This window comes from Drosophila ananassae, chromosome 3L (assembly GCF_017639315.1).
Source record: "Drosophila ananassae strain 14024-0371.13 chromosome 3L, ASM1763931v2, whole genome shotgun sequence".
Classification (NCBI taxonomy): Eukaryota; Metazoa; Arthropoda; class Insecta; order Diptera; family Drosophilidae; genus Drosophila; species Drosophila ananassae.
The window spans coordinates 1,484,953-1,506,345 of NC_057929.1; the positions used below are offsets into that span (position 1 = coordinate 1,484,953).

The 21,393-nt window shown below is 43.5% G+C and overlaps 9 protein-coding genes across 11 annotated transcripts; 4 read left to right on the plus strand and 5 right to left on the minus strand.

Moving 5' to 3' along the window:
• Nucleotides 1-177: 177 nt before the first annotated feature.
• LOC6502539 (peptidoglycan-recognition protein SC2) lies at nt 178-885 on the minus strand. The gene has a single exon (XM_001958767.4). It carries the CDS (start codon nt 832-834, stop codon nt 280-282), a length of 555 nt encoding a protein of 184 aa, XP_001958803.3. The 5' UTR covers nt 835-885; the 3' UTR covers nt 178-279.
• Nucleotides 886-2,518: 1,633 nt separating this feature from the next.
• On the minus strand, nt 2,519-3,216 carry LOC6504316 (peptidoglycan-recognition protein SC1a/b). Its single transcript, XM_001967758.4, has one exon. The coding sequence runs from the start codon at nt 3,121-3,123 to the stop codon at nt 2,566-2,568; it is 558 nt and encodes a 185-aa protein (XP_001967794.1). The 5' UTR covers nt 3,124-3,216; the 3' UTR covers nt 2,519-2,565.
• A 257-nt stretch (nt 3,217-3,473) lies between these two features.
• On the plus strand, nt 3,474-5,930 carry LOC6504313 (mitochondrial sodium/calcium exchanger protein). The gene is made up of 8 exons (XM_001967757.4): nt 3,474-3,672; nt 3,727-3,947; nt 4,006-4,331; nt 4,397-4,471; nt 4,533-5,015; nt 5,089-5,228; nt 5,287-5,521; nt 5,580-5,930. Exons 1-8 carry the CDS (start codon nt 3,610-3,612, stop codon nt 5,876-5,878), a joined length of 1,842 nt encoding a protein of 613 aa, XP_001967793.2. The 5' UTR covers nt 3,474-3,609; the 3' UTR covers nt 5,879-5,930.
• An 8-nt stretch (nt 5,931-5,938) lies between these two features.
• Nucleotides 5,939-6,589, minus strand: LOC6504315 (peptidoglycan-recognition protein SC1a/b). Its single transcript, XM_001967756.4, has one exon. The coding sequence runs from the start codon at nt 6,544-6,546 to the stop codon at nt 5,989-5,991; it is 558 nt and encodes a 185-aa protein (XP_001967792.1). The 5' UTR covers nt 6,547-6,589; the 3' UTR covers nt 5,939-5,988.
• A 255-nt stretch (nt 6,590-6,844) lies between these two features.
• Nucleotides 6,845-9,222, plus strand: LOC6495418 (mitochondrial sodium/calcium exchanger protein). Of its 3 annotated transcripts, XM_044715274.1 has the most exons (9): nt 6,845-7,038; nt 7,087-7,307; nt 7,363-7,442; nt 7,512-7,688; nt 7,743-7,817; nt 7,872-8,369; nt 8,420-8,559; nt 8,612-8,846; nt 8,903-9,222. In XM_044715274.1, the coding sequence occupies exons 1-9, from the start codon at nt 6,964-6,966 to the stop codon at nt 9,184-9,186; spliced, it is 1,785 nt and encodes a 594-aa protein (XP_044571209.1). In that variant the 5' UTR covers nt 6,845-6,963; the 3' UTR covers nt 9,187-9,222. The 3 variants fall into 3 exon arrangements, with proteins under 3 accessions (XP_044571209.1, XP_001958805.1, XP_044571211.1); XM_001958769.4 differs by having other exon boundaries at nt 7,363-7,688; XM_044715276.1 differs by having other exon boundaries at nt 7,023-7,038; nt 7,098-7,307; nt 7,363-7,688.
• Nucleotides 9,223-12,311: 3,089 nt separating this feature from the next.
• On the plus strand, nt 12,312-13,506 carry LOC6495419 (CTD nuclear envelope phosphatase 1A). The gene is made up of 2 exons (XM_001958770.4): nt 12,312-12,921; nt 12,980-13,506. Exons 1-2 carry the CDS (start codon nt 12,478-12,480, stop codon nt 13,382-13,384), a joined length of 849 nt encoding a protein of 282 aa, XP_001958806.1. The 5' UTR covers nt 12,312-12,477; the 3' UTR covers nt 13,385-13,506.
• Nucleotides 13,507-15,196: 1,690 nt separating this feature from the next.
• On the minus strand, nt 15,197-17,002 carry LOC6495227 (phenoloxidase-activating factor 2). The gene is made up of 3 exons (XM_001958771.4): nt 16,901-17,002; nt 16,243-16,755; nt 15,197-16,171 (listed from the first exon to the last, which is right to left on the minus strand). Exons 1-3 carry the CDS (start codon nt 16,928-16,930, stop codon nt 15,305-15,307), a joined length of 1,410 nt encoding a protein of 469 aa, XP_001958807.2. The 5' UTR covers nt 16,931-17,002; the 3' UTR covers nt 15,197-15,304.
• A 153-nt stretch (nt 17,003-17,155) lies between these two features.
• On the plus strand, nt 17,156-19,230 carry LOC6495420 (phenoloxidase-activating factor 2). The gene is made up of 3 exons (XM_001958772.4): nt 17,156-17,248; nt 17,738-18,221; nt 18,286-19,230. Exons 2-3 carry the CDS (start codon nt 17,754-17,756, stop codon nt 19,162-19,164), a joined length of 1,347 nt encoding a protein of 448 aa, XP_001958808.1. The 5' UTR covers nt 17,156-17,248; nt 17,738-17,753; the 3' UTR covers nt 19,165-19,230.
• A 322-nt stretch (nt 19,231-19,552) lies between these two features.
• Nucleotides 19,553-20,460, minus strand: LOC6495226 (serine protease 1). Its single transcript, XM_001958773.4, has one exon. The coding sequence runs from the start codon at nt 20,440-20,442 to the stop codon at nt 19,630-19,632; it is 813 nt and encodes a 270-aa protein (XP_001958809.1). The 5' UTR covers nt 20,443-20,460; the 3' UTR covers nt 19,553-19,629.
• Between the last annotated feature and the right edge of the window lie 933 nt (nt 20,461-21,393).

Genomic DNA, 21,393 nt, shown 5'->3' on the forward strand with positions numbered 1-21,393 from the left:
AGCATTGTGGGCTGAATATTATTAAACTTTTAAAGGGGATATTCCAAAGGAGAGCTGATATATTTTACAGCCCCTTTAATTAGTGAATAAATAATAAAGTCTCAGTGTTAATCCCCTGGGATTTAATCACAAAGACCTCCAAGCCGGGGACTCCCTCGAAAGAAAACAAAATTCAAGCTTGCTTTAAACTGTGTGTGATTTTATATTTTTAAGAATTTATTGAAGCGTAATTGATATTTTTTTTTTATTTTTTTTTGAAAATGCACTTCCTGAGAGCACTTAAGCCTTCCAGTTGGACCAGGTGCGGATCTCGTTCCAGATGTTGGTGCCGGGGCACTCGGTGGAACCGACCTGGCGATGTCCGTACAGGGTGTATCCGGAGACGATCTGGCCACGGCTCACGGCGGTGGAGAGCAGACTCTTGGCGGCAGTGATCTGGGCGGAGGTCAGGGTGTTGGTGTTGTAGTTACCCAGGAAGGAGATGCCAATGGACTTGGAGTTCCAGTTGGTGGCGTGGGCCCCCATGACGTTCCAGCCGCGACCCTCATACACGTTGCCATCACCGCCGATCAGGAAGTTGTAACCAATATCGGACCAGCCCAGGGAGTCCATGTGGTAGGCCTGGATGTTCTTCAGCTGGGTGATGCAGGCGGCCTTGGTGGAGCAGTAGTTACCGGCGGTGTGGTGGATCACAGCGTAGCTCAGGGAGCTAGCCAGGGTGCTCTTGCTTTTGGCCGAGCGACCGCCCCACTCCGACTTGGAGATGATGGTCAAGCCGAGGGCGGCCTGGGCGCAGAAGAGCACAGCGAGAAGGACGAGGACTTTGTTAGCCATGTTTGCGGATCGGTTGTTGTGTGTGTTCTGTGCTCTGACAGCGCCTTTTATACCCGCAGTCCGGGCTTATCGCTCCAAGGCGATGCGAAGCGGTCAGGTCGTGTGCTTTCATATGATATGGGGGGGCTATCTGGGCAAGATCCTGATATGGCGATGACGAAGGTCCCAATCACAGCTCTAATCAGACCAAGTGGCATTAATTAATTTGTCCAAAAGGAGGACCATAAATATTCCCACCTAAGGGCTATCAAAATATCTCTCGGGGGCTTGATTTCCAGTTCTTAGCTTGCCCGAAACTGATAGAACTTTATTATCGTTTAATAGCTACTTCAGGAATCCTCACTTTTGATTTTATTTTAGAGTTATCTGTCGAATGCTTTTGCGGGAATTTTACTATAATACTTGAAGCTCGAAAGTTATAGCTATAAAACAGACTTACCACAAAGTTTTAATCTATAATTTATTTAGGAAACTCTTTCAAAAATGTCCATTCTATTCCCTTTTGGAGACTTGCAAACTTTATGGGAACAGGATAAATCACAGCTTTTATCCATGCCATATCCTTTTGCCATAACAGTTGTCGAGTTTGAAAGCTTTTCGAACAAAGCTTTATAAAATTTATGGATATATTCGATATTACTTGCTAGAATTTGTTTACCATTTAATTTATTAATTTAATGAGTCTTAATGGCTTCTTTATTTAGTCTCCAAAAGTCTAAAAACCGCACCACTGTGTGGTTTCAAAGTTTAAAAGCATCATACGATTTCAATAGTTCGTTTATAAATTTTACTCCGCCATTTTTTATTTTTGTTATCATCATTGATTTAAGGATTTTCCCATTAATTTACGGTTGTTTTATAAAAATAATAAAGAAATTAATAGTTGATAGGAATCAAAGCGTGGCATAGAAATATTTATATGCCAAAGTTTCGATTAGATTACGGATCAATAGTCAATATTTTGGTTTGGTTCGAATTCTTTAACGAGATGACGTAGACAAAAAACAAAAGATTCGGCAAGCTTATTGATAAAGAAAAGCGGAACTGAATGAAGCCAGGGCTGAAAAAAAAATATTATTATTTTTGGAAAGCTTTTTTGATTAATTCCAGAAAGCTTAAACTATAAATACTTTAAAAATAAACGAAAAGTCCTGCAATCCAAACACTTTGTCAACCTTCTCTGTCCATCCAACCAATTCCATCCAAGTGGTTTCTTCTTGTCAGGATAACAGGATTCGTCCTGAAACCTGAAAGCTTAAGCAAGTTATTAAGCCGAAAAAACAAATGCGACTGCAACTCATTCAGAAATACTTTGTTAACAAGGATGTCGTTAATGAGACTGCGGTTGGAAGTTTCAAACAGTTCACTTTGGTCAACGAGTACTTCCAAACTTTCATTTGGCTTTTAATTTTTTTTGGCGGATTTATTTAATGTTGCAAGTCCTATGGCTGCTTTGTTCAGTCATGGAAGTTAATTTTTTTGGACGGAAAAACTGTCGTGCAATCGGCCATCATTTCCCTGCAGAAATTACCATTCAGAAAATAGCTAAAATGTGTCAAGTTTATCACAGAACTTTAAAGTTTTAAAGTTTTTTTTGGCACTGTAAGGATACAAGACCAAGTAGGGTTTCTTCTAATCTATTTGCTAACTTATGTTCCAAACTCTATAAACTCAACTAAGGGAATTATAATTTTTTTATCAATTTTAATGATTTCTTCTAAAACTGAACATTTAAGCAGACCAGTGGGACCAGCCACGGATCTCGTTCCAGATGTGGGTTCCAGGGCACTCTGTGGCGCTGACTTGGCGATGACCGTAGAGGACGTATCCGGAGCTCAGCTGGCCACGGTTGACGGCATCCTGGAGGAGCTGCTTGGCGGCAGAGATCATGTTAGGCTCCAGGGTATCCCAGTTGTAGTTGCCCAGGAAGCTGATGCCAATGCTGTAGGGGTTCCACTCGGCGGCGTGGGCGCCCATGTTGTTCCAGCCACGACCCTCGTACACGTTGCCGTCGCCTCCGATCAGGAAGTTGTAGCCGATGTCGGGCCAGCCCAGGGAGTCCATGTGGTAGCTCTGGACGCTCTGGAGGACGGAGTTGCACTGGGCACGGGTCTCGCAGTAGGCACCGGCGGTGTGGTGGATGATGGCGTAGTTGAGGTAGTTGCCCAGGGCAACAGTCCACTTGGGGCCACGACCGCCCCACTCCGCCTTGGAGACGACGTAGACGCCCTGGGCCAGGTACTGGCTGCAGGCCAGGACGGCGAGAAGGAGAGCCACTTTGGAAACCATGTTAAGATTGTAGTTTGGATCACTGGATTGGTTTTCTTGGGCCGGGTCCGAGCTTATATAGTCAGGTGGGCCGGGATCGGTGGAGTGTTCGCCATCTTATCGGCGGTGAAGACTGATTTACAGCCCAAATCGAGGCACATACTCAGATTCGTATAAGGGGAAGCACCTCCAAGAAGCCTCGTCACAATCTGGTGATTTTGATTTATTCCATATACAGTCAGTTAGGTCCTTATCAGTCGGGATGGGTAGATAAGGCTACAGTTACAATTTTGCTATTCATTTCCGTTTACAGGAATGTTCTCTTCACAAAGTGCCCTTATATTATAAATACTTATAATAGCAATTATCAATACTTGTGAAAATATGAAAAGCACTGCACTTTTATTTTCATTTTTAGATTAGTTAAAGTTAGTCGTACAATATCCGTCAGACTATTTATTTATATCACACAATTATTACACAAAACATTATTTGTGAGGCCCCAACATGGTCCGTCTAGGAGATTCTAATTACGAATTCGCACACCAGTTTGAACACTTCTTGGATAATGTAAGTATGAAAGTGTATATTCATGAAGACCGATTTAATAGTTATAGCCCCCAGGCCAGTTGTATTACCTCCATGAAGCTGCAGTACACAAATCGTTGTAATATGGCTCGAAGAGTCACTGATTGCAGGAGCTTCTGCAACTTTTTCAACTACTACGAGATAATGTATTGCACCTTCATCATCGAAAACGAAATGACCGAGTTTTGTGTGATGCTACTTTTTGCAATGATTTACTGCACATTTCTCTGTATTCTCTATTTGACAATTAATGTGTAGTGAGTATGATTATAATATAATCTTCTAAGTATATGCTAAAAGTTAAACCTATTTCAGTTATGCTCCAACTCTGAAAATAGTTGCTCTAAAATTACGAATGAATGAGTATATCGCAGGAGTGGTTCTTGTGGCCATTGCCAACTCAACTCCCGATCTATTGGTGAACTTTGCGTCGGTGAGAAGTGGAACACCAAGCATGAATAATGTCATGAGTAATATATTGACAATTGTCCTTTTGAGCGGTGGTACTGTTTGTTTCATTAGACCATTTACTATGAATGGTTCCCATATTGTTCGAGATCTTCTGTTTTTGTTGTTTACCATAGAATTGTCTCGATATTTTATAATCACCTCAAAAGTAACCTCTTGGATTGAGGGTGCCAGTAAGTATATGGAATGTTTTAAACCTTAAAAACCTTTAAGCTAATAGTTCTTATTGTTTGTTTAGTACTGCTGATTATTTATCCCATCTATATTCTTATAAACATAATTGATTTAGTCCTTTTGCGATATTCTATTAGAAGTGAGTTTTCAATATTAAATTTTCTGATTTATTTTATTTATTTTTTAATTCTGGAGTTTAGAGCTACGTTTAGAGATTTCTTTATTAAGCAAAGGCCTTAATCCTCTCAACCATCATTTGGACGAAGAACTGATGAAAAAGATTCGCTTATTGAACAAGCTTGAGGAAGAAGACGACATTAATATCCATGAATCCTTCAAGTCCCCTTATAGGACTGGCTTCTTTATTACTCCAAAGGCTCTGTATCATCGCAGGAAAGTCGATGTACACTCAAATAGAATCGCCCTTCATAATAAAGCCAATCCCAAGAATCTCTTTCTATTTGAGGAATTCTTTCAGTCCATAAATCCCATTGACAAGGAGAAATGGGCTGTAAATGGAAAATTTTGGCGCACAGTATATGTTATAAGGAGTCCCATAGTCTTCTTCCTTCATTTGACGATTCCCATTGTAAACTATGAGGCGATCAAGCATGGATGGTCAAAACTGCTTAATTGTTTGCAGATTGTCTTAAATCCTTTTGTAGTATGTATATTTATGGAAAGTAAGCGTTCGTTCTTTTCGCCTAAGCCCCAGACATAAAACTAAATCATTAACATTATATTTTCCCCTTATAGGCATGCTTTGGTCATCATACCCTTCATTCAATGTGGAAATAAGGTATACAGTTGCCGTTTCTACATTGATTATAACGATTCCATTGGCTTTGGCTACATTTATCCATACTCGGACGGATATCCCGCCGCCCTATCATGTCGTAAGTTAAAGGATCTTTAAAAATTACTCCAAGAATTAAGGAATCTGTTTTTTTGCAGGTTTTCTCCATACTGACTTTGTTCAGCGTTTTGCTTACCTGCTGGATTTGTTCCTGGGAAATGGAAGTCCTCGTTTCGATCATCGGTGTTGTATTTAATTTATCGTCGAACTTCATGTCTGTGACCTTTTCAACCTTTTCCGCTGTGATAGCTGACATACTGGCATATGCTCATCTTGCTAAGCAGGGCTATGGAAAAATGGCATTTGGAGCTATCATGGGTGGGGGAGTATTCAGTATGTACTTTAATTTTAAACTACATTTTCCTTCTTAAAAGATCATATTCCTCCTTAGCTGTTGTGGCCACAATAGGGCTTGAGATGGTGATCCGTACCACACTAAGCGGGAATGATAAATTGTCCCTGATGGGCGAGCATGGTGAAAATATGTATATATTTATTCAAATAACAATTTTTTGCACCTTGTGGTGGTGCATGACCTTTGACTTCAAAGCCCGTCGCTCTGCTGGCATCTTCATGCTTTGTCTATTTTCTCTATATATTGTGTACATGGTTTGCGTCGAATTTGGGATCATCCACGACTTTGCCGACGATGTATTCTTACCTGTGGAAGAAAAAATCTTGTCCGACTAATTGTAATATGTTTATACATTCCTCAAATAAAATTAATAGTTTCCAAAGAAAAGATTCAACTGATTTTTGTTTTGCTCATTTATTTGAAAGTGGGAATGGAAAGATCGGATTTAAGCAGACCAGTGGGACCAGCCGCGGATCTCGTTCCAGATGTGGGTTCCAGGGCACTCGGTGGCGCTGACCTGGCGATGGCCGTAGAGGACGTATCCGGAGCTCAGCTGGCCACGGTTGACGGCATCCTGGAGAAGCTGCTTGGCGGCAGAGATCATGTTAGGCTCCAGGGTATCCCAGTTGTAGTTGCCCAGGAAGCTGATGCCAATGCTGTAGGGGTTCCACTCGGCGGCGTGGGCGCCCATGTTGTTCCAGCCACGACCCTCGTACACGTTGCCGTCGCCGCCGATCAGGAAGTTGTAGCCGATGTCGGGCCAGCCCAGGGAGTCCATGTGGTAGCTCTGGACGCTCTGGAGGACGGAGTTGCACTGGGCACGGGTCTCGCAGTAGGCACCGGCGGTGTGGTGGATGATGGCGTAGTTGAGGTAGTTGCCCAGGGCAACAGTCCACTTGGGGCCACGACCGCCCCACTCCGCCTTGGAGACGACGTAGACGCCCTGGGCCAGGTACTGGCTGCAGGCCAGGACGGCGAGAAGGAGAGCCACTTTGGAAACCATGTTGAAGTTGTAGTTTGGATCACTGGATTGGTCTGTTTGGGTCGGGTCCGAGCTTATATAGTCAGGTGGGCAGGGATCGGTGGAGTGTTCGCCATCTTATCGACGGCAGCGACTGATTTACAACTCAAGACGGAACACATTCTCTGATTTGTATTAGGGGAAGACCCTCGGGACGGACTTCGTCACAATATGTCGATTATAATTTATGAGATTAAAACGTTCTTTATCACTCCATTCACTCGCCCAGAGGTGTGTTTTAGTCCCTTTTGATTCCTACAGAAGTTTAGTTTAGATTTTTGAATATTAAAACGGAAAAAGGAAACAAAAAAGTGGGCTTTACAAATCTTGTCAAAATTGAGAAGTTTTTCAAGCAATGAATGGCTTTTGATTATCTATTGATTATCTATATCATTCATCATGAATCCGGACACAAAGGAGCTAAAGGGTGGCGCTACAGAGCTCGATCTTGAGTTCAGCAACTATCTAGCCATTGTAAGACTCTTTTTAAGTCTTTGATCCTTTAAGGACCTCTTTTCTTAGATGGACTGTAGGGCGGTGATGAGGCTTCCCTACAAGTGGCGCTGTAGAATGGCCACCCAAGCCGAGGACTGCAAAAGGATCATCAACTTCTTCAACTACTTCAGGATGATGTACTGCACCATTGATATAGACGGCAAGTGGACAGAGATCGGGTTTATGTTCCTCTTCTTGATTTTGTGTGTGATAATTCTGTGGATCATGTCCTTCAATATTGATTCATTGTGAGCCTGAATTATATGAGGCATATATTTAATACTCATTTAAAAAAATTTATAGCTTTTCTCCTGCCCTAAAGATAGTGTCTCTGAAGCTCCACATGAATGAGTATTTGGCAGGAATTACGTTTCTGGCTTTTGGTAATTCATGTCCCGACATTTTTGCCAATCTTATGCCTGTAAGAGCTGAAGCTCCCATTTTTACAATAGCCGTTGGCAATGCCCTGGCCATTATCCTTATGAGTGGAGGAACAGTGTGTTTTTTGAAACCCTTTAAAATGAATGGTCACTGCGTTATAAGAGATCTCCTGTTTTTGTTGCTGGGAGTAGAGATTGTTCGATATTTTATGGTTAAAGGTGGAGTTGTCACCAAATGGAATAGTATAGGTGATGAAAATCTTTTTAAATATTAACTTTTGTATTATTTTACTCTTTTTTCAGTCCTGGTGGCTGTTTATGTCGTTTATGTGGTAGTTAATGTGATCGATGTGCTTCTGATGCGGCGCCAGATTAAAAGTAAGCCTTATAGTAGAGTTTCTGTTTAATCGATTGTTCCATTGAATATTTTAGAACTTCGGCAGGAGCTTGAGGTAATGCAGATGGATTCTTCGTCTTTGAATAAGGAATATTTTAAGAAAATGATCTTATTAAGATCCATGGAAGAAGACGATGACATTCGGATTCATGCCACCTCCGATCGTCTATCTCTTGGTCGTCGTATTTCCGATCTGACCAATACGGGATTCTTTGTCACTCCTAAGCCAGAAGATCGTCCGGAGCCAGTGGACTACGAGGCCAATCGTACTAACCTGCATAATCGCGAGAATCCCAAGAACTTGATGCTTTTTCGAGAGTTCTTGGACTCCTTGAATCCCATCGACCGGGAGGAATGGAAGTTGGGCGGGAAATGTCGACGTGCCTTCCTGGTCATCAGGAGCCCCATAGTCTTCGTTTTGCTTTTATTTATTCCGCTGGTGGACTACGAGAAAGACAAGCATGGTTGGAGCAAGTTACTCAACTGTATTCAGATTGTTACGAATCCTTTTGTGGTCATTACTCTGGTTCACTGTAGGTATTAGCTATAGAATATGGTGTGAACTACATAAGGTTGTCCTTAGCCTCCATAATGAGTCAGTACACTGGCTGGTATATATCTCTGGATTATAGTATTTCCATGTGGTCTCCTGCTGTGACAGTCCCCCTGGCTGTCGTGGTTTTTATCCATGCCCGAACAGATGTTCCTCCGGTCTATCATTTGGTATAAAAAGTGGCATTATTTATAATCTTTATCAATACCTTTTTCTCCTTAGGTTTTTATCCTTCTAACCTTTTGTAGTTCCGTAGTAACTATATGGATTTCAGTGGCTGAACTGGAAGTCCTTATGGATATTGTGGCTATAGTCTTTAATCTGTCAGAGAACTTTATGTCTGTAACCATTGGAGCCATTTCAAATGCCACCCCAGATATTATAGCCAATTCCCATTTGGCCATGCAGGGTTATGGTCGAATGGCATTTGCTGCCATAATAGGAGGCCCTGTTTTTGGTAATCTAGTGTATAGTTTATAGTGTTTTACTTTTAAATCAATTCTCATAACTTAGCGGTGGTAATCAGCATCAGTGTGGCCTTTTTGTTTAATAATCGACTTCGCCAGGAGGATACTGCCGCTTGGGTATATGGAGAACACGGCGAGAATTGTTATATTTTCCTGGTGATAGCCATTATAACCACGTTGTGGTGGAGCATCACCTTTAATTTCCAGGGACGACGATCCGCCGGCGTCTATTTGTGGACTATATTCATCATATTCATTATCTATGCAGCCTGTGTAGAATGGGAGCTGGTTCATGATTTCTCAAAAGACGTATTTTTTAAGCCGAAATAAATAAACTGAAAACTGACATTATAATTCTCACCCGCAATCGAGCATCAGTCCTCAGTTGTTAGTATGCAATGCATTCTGAGGATGGACTAATTAAGTTAATGAAGTATCATAATTAAAACCTTGCCAAGGGAAATGCTTTCCGGGGCGTCGGCAAAAAGCAAATACTCTGTGGTCCATTGAAATGCAGCGAAGCAGACACTCCTGTTAGTTTGTCCTGGCTGCGTGAGAAATAAAATAAAAAGAGGTCCTTTGCATAATGAAGGAAAAACTGATGGTAGCAGCGGCAAAGTCCTGGGCGTTAATTAGGGGCTAAAGTCAATCGAGGTTGGTGTCCTGTCAATGTCTGACAAAGGTTACTATAGGATTTGAACTTTAAGTTCAATGTAAATATGCTGACAGCTTATATTGACTCAGGATATGAATTCTACTTGATTTTGGCCATTATGCCAGCTGTTGAAACATAACCATTGAATCTAAGTACAATTGCATAAACAAGCCGGGCCAAATAGAGAGAAAAAAGCGGAGCGGAAGCCAAGTTTTCAGTTGAAACTTCAAAGGCAAATGCCACGCAGAATTCCGACAGCAATAAAAGCACTCAGCTCCCTTAGACATCCTGGCTGGCTGGCTGGATGGCTGGCTGGCGGGGTGGCTGCATGGCTGAATGTCCTTTCGCCCAGGACCTCCTCTATCTGTGCACTTAATGTGACATGTTTTCGCAACAGCTTTGGCTTCTCCTTTCGCCACTCGAGCTTTTTCCAATCTAGCAGGACCCTCAACATCCATGAGATTTGATGCATTTTACTTGTTACCAAATTGTTTTGCATTTTCCTTCACGTTTTTTTTTAAATAGACCTTCCTTCCCGAATTCAAAGCTCAGAAAAAAATGAAGAAGAGAAAACTCCTTTTCTTGTACACGACTCAATGTGAAAGTCATCAAATATTTAAGATTCAAGTGCCAAATCGCATTCAAATTGGCAATCATTTCTTATGCAAGAAGAGAAAATTGATTCGGATTCACATTCTGCTTCAAACTAGTGTGAGTTTCGAGGTACACCTAGCTCATACATTTAAACCTCTTATCATTTCTTTACACTAATTTCATAGGACAAGCCTCTGTTTTCGAATATTCTGTTGTTATCACTCATGAATGAAATTATTTATACTACAGGGCCACTCTTATCAGTTTGGGGTTTTATATATGGCGACTCATAAATTGCACAGTATCACAGAAACGTGTAAACAAAATGAAATGATAAAACCAGAATATTATGCTGCTGATTTTTTGCTGATTTCGATTTGACAGGCATATTCTACATTTTGGAACATTGTTGAACTTAAAGGCATATGGGGCCCACAGCAATGGCTATATCTTTGCCAAAAATGATCCGATTCTTGAGCGGGGTACCTTAAACGACTCGTGGTTCGATTCTCCACAAATCTGCATCAAAATATAGAAACGAAATATTTTTTACATTTTTTGTTAAATTTACTGGGGGACCCATTGCCAAATATCGAAAAATGCATGGGGGGCTTATGAGGCCCACGGCGATGGCTATATCTTTGCCAATAATCATCCGATTCTTGAGCGGGGTACCTTAAACGACTGGTGGATCGATTCTCCACAAATCTGCATCAAAATCTAGAAACGAAATATTTTTTACATTTTTTGTTAAATTTACTGGGGAACCCCCTGCCAAATATCGAAAAATGCATGGGGGGCTTATGAGGCCCACGGCGATGGCTATATCTTTGCCAATAATCATCCGATTCTTGAGCGGAGTACCTTAAACGACTGGTGGATCGATTCTCCACAAATCTGCATCAAAATCTAGAAACGAAATATTTTTTACAATTTTTTGTTAAATTTACTGGGGGACCCCCTACCAAATATCGAAAAATGCATGGGGGGCTTATGAGGCCCACGGCGATGGCTATATCTTTGCCAATAATCATCCGATTCTTGAGCGGGGTACCTTAAACGACTCGTGGATCGATTCTCCACAAATCTGCATCAATATATAGAAACGAAATATTTTTTACATTTTTTGTTAAATTTACTGGGGGACCCCCTGCCAAATATCGAAAAATGCATGGGGGGCTTATGGAGCTCAGAGCGGTAGCAATTTCTTAGTCAATTGTTAACCGATTGGATCCTTTACCTAGCTGAATCAAGTGTTGAAAACAAAATGAGACTTAGTACACATTTTTGGAAGTTTAGTTATTTTCTTTGTTTCCCTGAAACTATTCATAAAAAGTTGTGCGCCAGGGCAGAAAACCCATCATTTTTCTTAATAAACGAAAAATATACCAAGAAATTGCCAAACATATTTCACATGGCTGCTTGGTTGCAACCTTGCAAGTGGCAAGCTGCAAGTTGCAAGTTGCAAGTAGCAAGTTGCTGCTTGCAGTTTTCAGTTTACAGCTAGCTATTTCCGCCATAAAACTTTTTGCTGCAGTTGTCAGTTGGGTAAATGGAAAATATTCCGGACAGGTCAGGGAATGTGGGGCAGAAACATACGTATTTATGGCGTGGGCCATGGTACATTAAATAACTGCAGAAGGAACTCGGAACTCGGAACGCGGCATTGCGTGGTGATTTATGTCTGGAGACCGTCTACCGTGCAACTGGCCACTGCTAATGCAACTTTGCCACAAAATTGCCGCTTAGCATTATAACTCAATTAGCTTGAGAGGGGGGGATTGCGTATGCGGCCGGTTGGCCCAACGGAAGTCAGGTGCTCCGGAGCAGTAACAGTTACATTTACAGGTGTACGAGTAAATTATGCAAGCCCTAATTAACGTCAGGTGGCAAGGGAGCATGGCTTTCTCTGGCAGCTCCCTATCCGCACTGGCTTGCATATCATTTCGGTGATTCTGCGAGCAAGGACTATGGCTTGGGTTGGGTAATGAATCGGCTGTCAGGCTGCAGTCCTGCCCCCGTAGTCGTGTCTGTGGCTTGCTGGCAATTAGTGTCAGCTCACATTTGACTCAGAGCAACGGCGTGAAAATCATCAGATTATAGGCAGTAAGAGGTGTGTATTTCAGTTGTTTTCTTGGGACTTGGATTTAAACTAAAAACTGTATAGGCTTTGAAAAAAAGGTTTTGTTTCCTAGTCGGGATTTTTTTTTATCATTTGAAAACTGTGCAGAAAAGTAACACAAACAGTTTGATTCAGCTTACACATTTTAAAATTGACGCAATATATATAATGTAAGTGAGTGCCCAGCAGAACTAGCTTCTTGTTGATTCGCACACAGTCGCCGGCGATTCGGAAGGACGTCAGATACAAAATGGTCAGCCAGCTGCCCGCACAATCGGCACACCTGGTGAAGCTCGCCCCATCGAGTCCTGTGGCAGTTGCCGTTGTCGGTAACCTCCAAAGATCCCGCTCCAGTGACAATCGACAGCCACTTATCTCAATACTGCTCACCAGCGACCTGGGCAGCTACGTACGGAGTTTCTTTTCTCTCATCGCGACCAAGGTAGAGTCGTACTTACGGCCGGTCACTGAGCCCATCTACAAGGAAGTCCCTCTATCTCCGGAATCCCAAAGAAGACTCCGGCAAGTGGGTCGAAAGACTTTGGTCCTAGACCTGGACGAGACCCTGGTGCACTCCTGCTACAGTGATCCCGAAACCAATGAGCTGGTGGGCTGCAGCCTTGTGCCACAAACTGCCAAACCGGATTATGAGCTGTCGGTTACACTCGAGGGTCTCGATCCAATTGCTTTCCAGGTGTGGGGTCAAGGGTCATGAATCCTATTATTTTTTAAATTATATATTACTTTTTCAGGTTTACAAGCGACCACATGTAGATGTGTTTTTAAAATTCGCGTCGAAATGGTATGACCTGGTAATATTCACCGCCAGTCTAGAGGTCTATGCAGCCCAGGTAGTGGATCGCTTGGACAATGGACGTGGCATGATTCAGAAGCGCTACTACCGACAGCACTGCTCCTCCACCACCTCGATGATTAGTAAGGATCTTACAGTGGTTAATCCAGACATGAGCGGCACCTTCATCATCGATAACTCGCCGAATGCCTATCGCGACTTTCCGGACAATGCCATTCCCATCAAGACATTCATTTACGATCCGGATGACACGGAGCTCCTCAATCTGCTGCCCTTCCTCGATGCCTTGCGGTTCACCAAGGATGTGAGATCGGTACTCAGCAGGCGAGTTACAAGTCGCTAGTCATCTGCCCTGTGAAACTTTCCCATGTGATAATCAAAAGCCAAAAACCATGTAATAGCCCTTTAAAATATTGCAGTCAGTATATTAAATGCCAATAATATGAGTGATATATTTTAAAGCTATCTCTGATGCTGTTCTTGTTTATTTTAATAAGTTCTTTTCCTGTGACCTTAAATTTATGTGAGAAAGTTTCCAAATTCCATTAGAAATCTAGACATTAAACATAATTAAAGTGCATTTATATTTTAATTTACCCCCAAAACCCCTTATGCTGCATTGTGCCAAAGCAGCCAAAAGCAACATATGGGCTTAGCCCGGCGCAGATGCCATTTATTGTTCATACGCCACGTGAGCCGAGTGTTTTTTGTTAGTGTGTTCAACGGGTGTGTGTGTGTGTGAGATGCCGGTAGTTTGTGGAATGCCGTTTGCATCCAAAAGGTACATGAGAGCGTAATGATGTTGCGGCTTTTTGACTTTACACGACCACAGTGAATGCCACAACGTTGAGCCACCTGATGCCTTTTAGCCGGCTGCTGCAAGCCAAAACCTAAAAGTTGGCAAACTTTAAATTGAATTCTTAATTATTGCGCACACGAGGCTGCAATTTTAATGCACACACATTTTGGCCAGACTGGAAAATGTTTAGATAATAATTCAGTTTTCCTGCAAATTGTCAAATGTACACCCGGCTGGCTGTGCCGAGGAACGACTCATGATAGTTTAATTTTTTTCAGATTTCTCCCCTTTTTTTCGGCATCAAATAGAGATTCATGCTGGCCCAGAGTCTGATTTATGAGGGAATGTGGCTCAACAAATTTTGATTTGTAGCTCCATAAAATGTTGCAGCTAGAAGAGACAACGGCCAACAAAATTCCATGAAACAGTAGCCATGCCAGACATGGTTATTGAAATCCAACAGATAACATGACAGAGGCGCGGGCCTGCAACTGCCACAGTGGCAGACTGGTACTGGCACTGGCACTCCCAATGCTGCTGCCACTACTGCCAGTGGCAGTCAACGGTGCGTATGAGCAATCAGTCAACCAGTCAGTGAGTCAGTTAGCTGCCGATATCTCAATTTTTATGCTTCGCCTAGTGTGAACTCTCCGCAGTCTCCGCAAAGGACTCTTTAAAGTCTCAACTTTACAATTGCGGTTCTCATTTAGGATTTGCTGCAAATCAGTTCCGAAAGACGAAAAGACTGCAGTGTCAAAGGATAAAAACTCACCAGCTAATTATGTTTTTGCATTGCAAATGAATCTATGGCTTTTTCATCTCGGCCTTAAATAAACTGAAACTAAATTGAGCTCTGTGGGAGTCAGAGGAAGTGCTTAGTTGATTGTTCGTTGTGGTTTTTGTGAACTTTGAATCGGACCAATTAACAATGCAAATAGTAGATATGGTGCACCTGGCACAACTACAGTGTATTCCGAGATGTAAGCGAATTCATTTGGCTTTTCAAGCCCCAAGCTAAGCGGCTCAGAATGAATCTTTGCAATCAGTATTGGCGGTTTAAGCTTCCTCATAAATCTTTCAGTGAATGGATTGTGGGCGGCAGGTTGTGGGTGGCAGCAGGGACAACTTTCACCTGCTGCGCCATAAATTTCCATTTTCTATTTCCATTGCAGCCAGTCAATTTGGCTTAAACGCCCGACAATCCAACATTGTCAACGGGGAACGGGCCACGGGGCTAAGGATGATTTGGTGGAGTTACTTGAGCTCAATTCCCTGATAAATATTCTTTGACTTGTCTTTGGAATGGTAAGACAATTCGGCAATTTATTTTATTTAAAAGGTATACTCTTGAATAAGTGTGGGAAACTTGTCTCTCTGAAGTTTATTTTAGTCTTTGGAAATGAATCAAATGTGATAAAAAACGAACGAACTTTTAGTCTATAATTAAGAAAATTTTAAAACATTTCATTGGAGGACGATGCCACTTTCCGCGATTTTTTCATCTATCCAGTTCCTCAGGTAGGCAACGTTTGCATAAGCAGCCGGCACATCCTTTACGGCGCACTCTATGCCCCAGGACACAATCCCCGCCAGGTAGAACCGATCTGTTAGGCCTGGCATTGTGCAGAACAAGGGTGAACCGCCGTCACCATAACAGGTGTCTTTGCCCTCCTCGCCACCGGCGCAGAGGAAACTCGAATGGAGCCTGTAGCGCCGCCCGAGAACAGATCTCCTCAATAGCTTCTGGCAGGACTCGTGATCCACCACCGGCAGCTCTATCCGCTTTAGCAGGTGCTCCAAAACATTGGAAGAATAATTGGTGTGCCCCCAACCCGTGGCCAGGCACTTGGCGCGCTCCAGATCCAACATCAGTTGCGGGCTTTCCGGCGGTGGCAGGCAGATGGGCTGGATGTGGGGGGCCAACTGGAAGGGTCGTTCCAACATTAGCAGGGCAATGTCATTGTAAAAGGTCAGGTTGTTGAAACCCTCGTGCCGCATCACGTGGCTAATGCCTCGCATCTGGTAGGGATGCGGCTCTGTCTGGCTGTTGAGGTCCCAGTCTCCGGCTCTCGCCAACAGCGAGTCTTCACTGTAGTTGGCCACATTATGGGCACTGGTCAGCACCAGTTGGGGGTGTATCAAGGTTCCACCGCAGATATAGTTCGCCTCCATGTCCATCAGTGCCACCATCCAGGGGAATTCTGCAAACGTTGACTCGTTGTCGTTGTAGCCGTCCAGTTTGTAGTAGAGACCCTTGGGATTGCTGTAGCCACAGCTCCTATACCTAAAGTCCTTGAGGTTTCGTTTTGTGGGACTTTCATCTTCATCAATCTGTATAGTAAGTACAATTTGATTTCAACTTATTCAGAAAGATTAAAGGGATAATTTATATTCCTTCTCACCTGGTCATCCAAAGCACAGCACTCCTCCACTGATAGGCAACCAATCTTGTTATCTCCAATTCGAGGCTTCACGATATACCTTCCGTCTTCGTTGACCGTTCCGGTGAGGCACAAGTGCCGGGGCACACATTCTTTCCGAATGCCGCAGCTCTTATATCCCTGCTCCTCAGTTTTAGCTTTAGTGTTTTGCTTAGTTGTTCGAATAGTTGTATCTGGGATTTCCGAAGTGACCCATGGATTTCCCTTCTTCTGGTTGCGATACTGAATGTCGGCTTCTTCGGCATAATAGCTCTCCACCTGCACTTTCTCGCAGCAGACCAGGCCCTGGCCGCAGCTTTTGTACAGAATCCGAGGTATGAGCTTTCCAAGGCCGGAATCATCCGTGAGGTTGCACAGCCTCTCGCCAATGCAAATCTCATGGTTCAGACAGCTGGTAGATGAGAAAGCCACCGGGACCAGAGATATGAGTGGGAGAATCAACACAGAAATCGTCGCCTCCGGACGCATGGCGATCTGAAATGGGAAATACCAGACTCGATTACTATCCAGCCGCCAAAAGCACATACTCTTATGTATTTTGTTCACTGTTTACTCTGCTGCTCTTTCGGCCAAACAATAATAAGCCATAATCTACTGAAAATCAAAAAATCCCACTTACACTTCGAAACAAATCAATTGAATGCGCCATTTCAACTGTGTGTTCCAAGATACGACGCGTATTCGACCAGCACTGAACTCGGAATGATGGGGCACTCCATATGAATCTGATTCAAATCGTTTAAATCCGGGTCTCTCCTCTCCGAAGACCAATCATAATACTTACCCCATACTTTTTTCCCTTAATTGTTCTCATAAGTCTAATGGATTCTCTTTTTCAAGCTCTCGATCTGTGGTTTCTCAGAATACTCCAAGCCGGTTCTATAAAATGATTCGATTTCGCACTAGCCGATCAGTTGAGTTTGGAAAACCCTCGCATCAAGTTTAATCAAGACTTATAAAGCTCCAGGTATATACTACATATACTTTACATAAGTGCATTAAATGCATAGAGTATTTCTCAAAACTAGTAATACTTGTGGAAACCGCATCGCACTCAATGAAAAACCATAAATTTGCATAAAATATGTTCCGTCTAAAATGCACTCTACGTATTATTTAAACAAAAGACTTCAAAAGTTGTTTAGAATTGAAAATCAACCTGTGTTGTGTTTCTAAGTGAAAATTAATATGTTTGTAGTTCTAGAACCTCAATCAAATCAATGAAAAACCATAAATTCCGGTCTAAAATGGATTAACCCAATGCGTTTTTAATTATTTCAAACCGTAAACTGAAAAATCTAAACATTTTTTTAAAGGTTCTGTGTTCTGATCTCAAGTGACTTTTGTGTTTGTACAAATCGTCAATGATTTCTGATAACCTCCGTCTTGCATTGACTTAGATTAGAATCTCTTATCTGGCAGCTGCATTCTAATTCTCCCTCTTTGTTCTGTCCAGTTCCCGCCCCGCAATAATGATTAGTCGGCTAATCCCAGCTTGCTTGCTGGTTGCACTTCTCATCCAATGCGCCCTGACCCAGGACACCGTTTCGTCAATGTGCAACTCGGATGAACTCTGCACCACGGCGAAACGCTGCGAGGAGTCGGATGACTCGGGACAGAAGGGTATTGGACCTCGGATAGCACACTTTTGTGGCACCGGAATGGTGTGCTGCGACCGGGCCCAGTTGGAGAGCTGGGATGAGTTCTTGGCCAATTTGGCAACACCAGTGACCTCCGCTACACCAGGAATCCGGAATAAGGCAGGCCGTGTCCTGGAACCGAAGCCCAACGAGAGTTGTGGGGTGAACATGGAGTGTGTGCCACGAAGGCTATGCCGCGACAATGTCATCATTGACTCTGGGGTCTCTTTGATCAATCCCAGGATCGGTACTTCGGTGTGCTCCAGATCCCTCTATCGGTGCTGTGCTGTGGATCAACAGGTTAGGTCTTAAACCTGGATTAGATAATCTTTTTAAGATTTAATTTTTTGGTATTCCTTTGCAGGTGGATGAAAACCACAGCCCTTACGTGGCCAAGCAGCGAGACTTCAAGTACAAGAGTTGCGGATGGAGCAATCCCCAGGGCCTGATTCCCGACAATGACAAGTACAACTACACGTCGGATGTGGCCATTTTTGGGCAGTATCCTTGGATGGTGGGAATATTTACGGGACGGCAGAAGTTCTTATGTGGCGGCACTCTGATTCATCCGCAATTGGTGATTACCAGTGCCCATAATCTGGTCAACGAGACGGTGGACACCCTAGTGGCCAGGATGGGCGACTGGGACTTAAACAGCATCAATGAACCCTACCTCCATGAGGCTAGGCGCATAAAGGAGATAATCATGCATCCGGAATTTCACGAGCAAAAGCTCTACAATGACATAGCCCTGCTGCTCCTGGACGAGCCCGTCGCGATGGCTCCTCACATCCAGCCCCTGTGTCTGCCTCCCACGGAATCTCCTGAGTTGATTGATCAGCTGGAGGAATCGACCTGCATTGCCACCGGTTGGGGCTCCAAGGACATAGACAGCGAGCAGCTGGAGCACATTATGAAGCGGATTGAATTGCCTTTTGTGGAGCACGACGAGTGCCAGGCCATGTTGCGGAACACAGTTGTGGGAACAAGATTCAGGCTACGTCCCAGCTTCCTTTGTGCCGGTGGCGTTGCCGGAAAGGACACCTGCAAAGGCGACGGCGGCTCACCCTTGTTCTGCACGATACCCGGCCAGCAGAATCGCTTCCAGCTTGTTGGCATGGTATCCTGGGGCGTCCAATGCGCCGTTGAAGACATTCCGGCGGTGTACACTAATGTCCCCTACCTGCGCAGGTGGATCGACGAGAAGATCAAGGGACTGGGACTCACCCTGCAGGACCCCTAAGCTCCGACATTGTCCACCCATAAGCATAAGTTTTAATTTTGAATAAATTATCGCGTTAAAATTTTATTTAAACACTGTGTATATTTTTTTGCATAGTTTATCGGGGCTACCATTGCATCCTGTAGGAAAAAATAAGAAAAGGATCTTAAAGATGGCCAGAGATTTGCCAACAAAACGCTGTATAGACATAGAGCTTAAATGACTAGAACTATGTGGTTAGTAAGCCCAAAAGTTGACTTTAGAATATTTTTTGCTTCAATAAGACTGCGAAATAAACCAATTAGACTCATAATTTATTACTCCCTGATAACTTTACTTTATAAAGAAAAATCGAGGCTGGTGTTTATCAATCACTGCATATTCCAATTTTAAATAAAAGCTAAAGGAATGAGGTATGGAAAAATAAAACGCTAAACAATTTATTAATCGGGGTGCTCTTGAAAGACTCTATTTGTTTTAAAAACTTTAGTAGGAAATGCCAGTGTGGTCGCGAATCCAGTCCAGGTAACCAGTGACACGGGTGAAGCCAGCTGGCTTGCTGGCGGTGCAGCCCTCCCAACTGCCAAAGGAAACAATACCGATGATGCGGTTGCCATCGTGGCTAACCATGGGACCACCGGAGTCTCCATTGCAGGAGGACCGTCCGCCCTCGGAGTTGATACAGATGGTGTTATCGGTGACGTAGTTGCCTCCAAAGTAGTTGCGACAATCGTTGTTGTCCATGACCTGGACATCCACACAGTTGAGGTAGTTGGACATGCCACTGTCGTTATCAGTGCGGCCCCATCCTGAGACGACAGCCCACCAGCCGGCGTAGCTGTTGTAGCGGTCGTTGTAGCTGGGCAGCTCCACCCTGTCCACCAAGGACCAGAAGTCCACATGGGGGGTGCGGATCAGGGCGATATCGTTGTTCAGGTAGTCGTTCCAGTCGGGATGGACGATCATGTCGCTGCGGCTCACCCAGTGGGTGAACTGGGCCTCGTGGCGGAAGCTGGCTCCGTAGTAGATCAGGACATGGTTGGCGGTGTTGACGCAGTGGCCGGCAGTCAGGACCCAGGTGTTTCCAATAATCGATCCACTGCACCAGTGGCCGCCGTCGTTGAAGCTCAGACCAACGATGTAGGGCACTTTGCCCTCATAAGCCGGATATCCATTGGTGATACGTCCCTCTACCTTGCCGGTACTAGGCATGTCCTTAACAGGGACCACCCTGTTCAGCTCGGGCAAGACATTGGCGGCTGCCACTGCCACAAGGGCCAAAAACACAATCAACTTCATGTTAGTCAGTTAACTACTATCGTTCGATCCCCCGGCCAATGGCTTTTATAAAGACTCCTTATCATCTTCCAGCGGAAGCCTTTTCTAACATTATTAGAACTCATAAATAATGATCTTATTGAATTTTAAAGAGGTGGAACAAATAAGATAAGGTATGTGTATGGTGATTTGCCAGAGACACATGCTAGAGAGCCGCAGTAAATAATTATGAGTGTTTAGATTACTAATTAAAATGCACTTTCAAAAACCCTATTAAAAGCAGGTACATCTGATAAGTCTGATTCAAGATAGCCTATATTTACCATCCCTATCCGGACATCCGAGTGAGTCATGCAGCATAAGGTTTAATTATAAATAAATTATCTGGATAAACCTTCAATTATCCTTTCAATTAAATATCCTTAAACTCCTTTTCACACTTTAACCATTTACAAAATATTGCATCTTCATCGCACATTTCTTATGAAACTATCTGCTATTTATCCTTGCCACTTGCAACTGAAGCTCCGGAATAGTTTTCTATCCAGGCACTTAACTCGTACCTCCAGGCCAAGAGATTTATTGCCTTCCCAGGACAACGGAGCGCAGCAAAAGGAACTCAGAGCCAAGAAGCTTATAAATAGTCAAACCTAAGTCCCCCATCTTTTCAATTCCTTCGCTGGCTAAGGCTCCAAATTAACCAGGACATTGGCGGATAAAATGGAAAACAACAGGAAGTTGGAAAACACGAGAAGTATCGCGTGAGCCTGGTTGGTCTGGATGGCCAAAAATTGAGAAATTACACGCTGGGTCGAGCAAATGGCTGAGTGAATTGATTTTCGGGCTGCCTCCTCCTCCGCTCCACGGCCAGGCTTCGCTAAAAACTCATTTCTCAAGTAAATTGCCCAGCGTTTTTTGTGTTGTTTTACGTTACTGAAATTTATTGGCGATTTTTCGGCCCTCGCACTTCAT

Excerpts from the sequence above, each read along its gene's own strand:
- LOC6502539 (XM_001958767.4), bottom strand. The coding sequence starts at position 834 with ATGGCTAACAAAGTCCTCGTCCTTCTCGCTGTGCTCTTCTGCGCCCAG.
- LOC6504316 (XM_001967758.4), bottom strand. The coding sequence starts at position 3,123 with ATGGTTTCCAAAGTGGCTCTCCTTCTCGCCGTCCTGGCCTGCAGCCAG.
- LOC6504313 (XM_001967757.4), top strand. The coding sequence starts at position 3,610 with ATGGTCCGTCTAGGAGATTCTAATTACGAATTCGCACACCAGTTTGAA. Across the intron at positions 4,332-4,396 it reads CTCTTGGATTGAGGGTGCCA|TACTGCTGATTATTTATCCC; the intron begins GTAAGTATATGG and ends TTGTTTGTTTAG. Across the intron at positions 4,472-4,532 it reads TTTGCGATATTCTATTAGAA|AGCTACGTTTAGAGATTTCT; the intron begins GTGAGTTTTCAA and ends TCTGGAGTTTAG.
- LOC6504315 (XM_001967756.4), bottom strand. The coding sequence starts at position 6,546 with ATGGTTTCCAAAGTGGCTCTCCTTCTCGCCGTCCTGGCCTGCAGCCAG.
- LOC6495418 (XM_001958769.4), top strand. The coding sequence starts at position 6,964 with ATGAATCCGGACACAAAGGAGCTAAAGGGTGGCGCTACAGAGCTCGAT. Across the intron at positions 7,308-7,362 it reads TCCTTCAATATTGATTCATT|CTTTTCTCCTGCCCTAAAGA; the intron begins GTGAGCCTGAAT and ends AAAAATTTATAG. Across the intron at positions 8,370-8,419 it reads GGTCATTACTCTGGTTCACT|CCTCCATAATGAGTCAGTAC; the intron begins GTAGGTATTAGC and ends GGTTGTCCTTAG.
- LOC6495419 (XM_001958770.4), top strand. The coding sequence starts at position 12,478 with ATGGTCAGCCAGCTGCCCGCACAATCGGCACACCTGGTGAAGCTCGCC. Across the intron at positions 12,922-12,979 it reads TCGATCCAATTGCTTTCCAG|GTTTACAAGCGACCACATGT; the intron begins GTGTGGGGTCAA and ends TTACTTTTTCAG.
- LOC6495227 (XM_001958771.4), bottom strand. The coding sequence starts at position 16,930 with ATGGCGCATTCAATTGATTTGTTTCGAAGT. Across the intron at positions 16,756-16,900 it reads CAATTGATTTGTTTCGAAGT|ATCGCCATGCGTCCGGAGGC; the intron begins GTAAGTGGGATT and ends TTCCCATTTCAG. Across the intron at positions 16,172-16,242 it reads GCTGTGCTTTGGATGACCAG|ATTGATGAAGATGAAAGTCC; the intron begins GTGAGAAGGAAT and ends CTTACTATACAG.
- LOC6495420 (XM_001958772.4), top strand. The coding sequence starts at position 17,754 with ATGATTAGTCGGCTAATCCCAGCTTGCTTGCTGGTTGCACTTCTCATC. Across the intron at positions 18,222-18,285 it reads GCTGTGCTGTGGATCAACAG|GTGGATGAAAACCACAGCCC; the intron begins GTTAGGTCTTAA and ends ATTCCTTTGCAG.
- LOC6495226 (XM_001958773.4), bottom strand. The coding sequence starts at position 20,442 with ATGAAGTTGATTGTGTTTTTGGCCCTTGTGGCAGTGGCAGCCGCCAAT.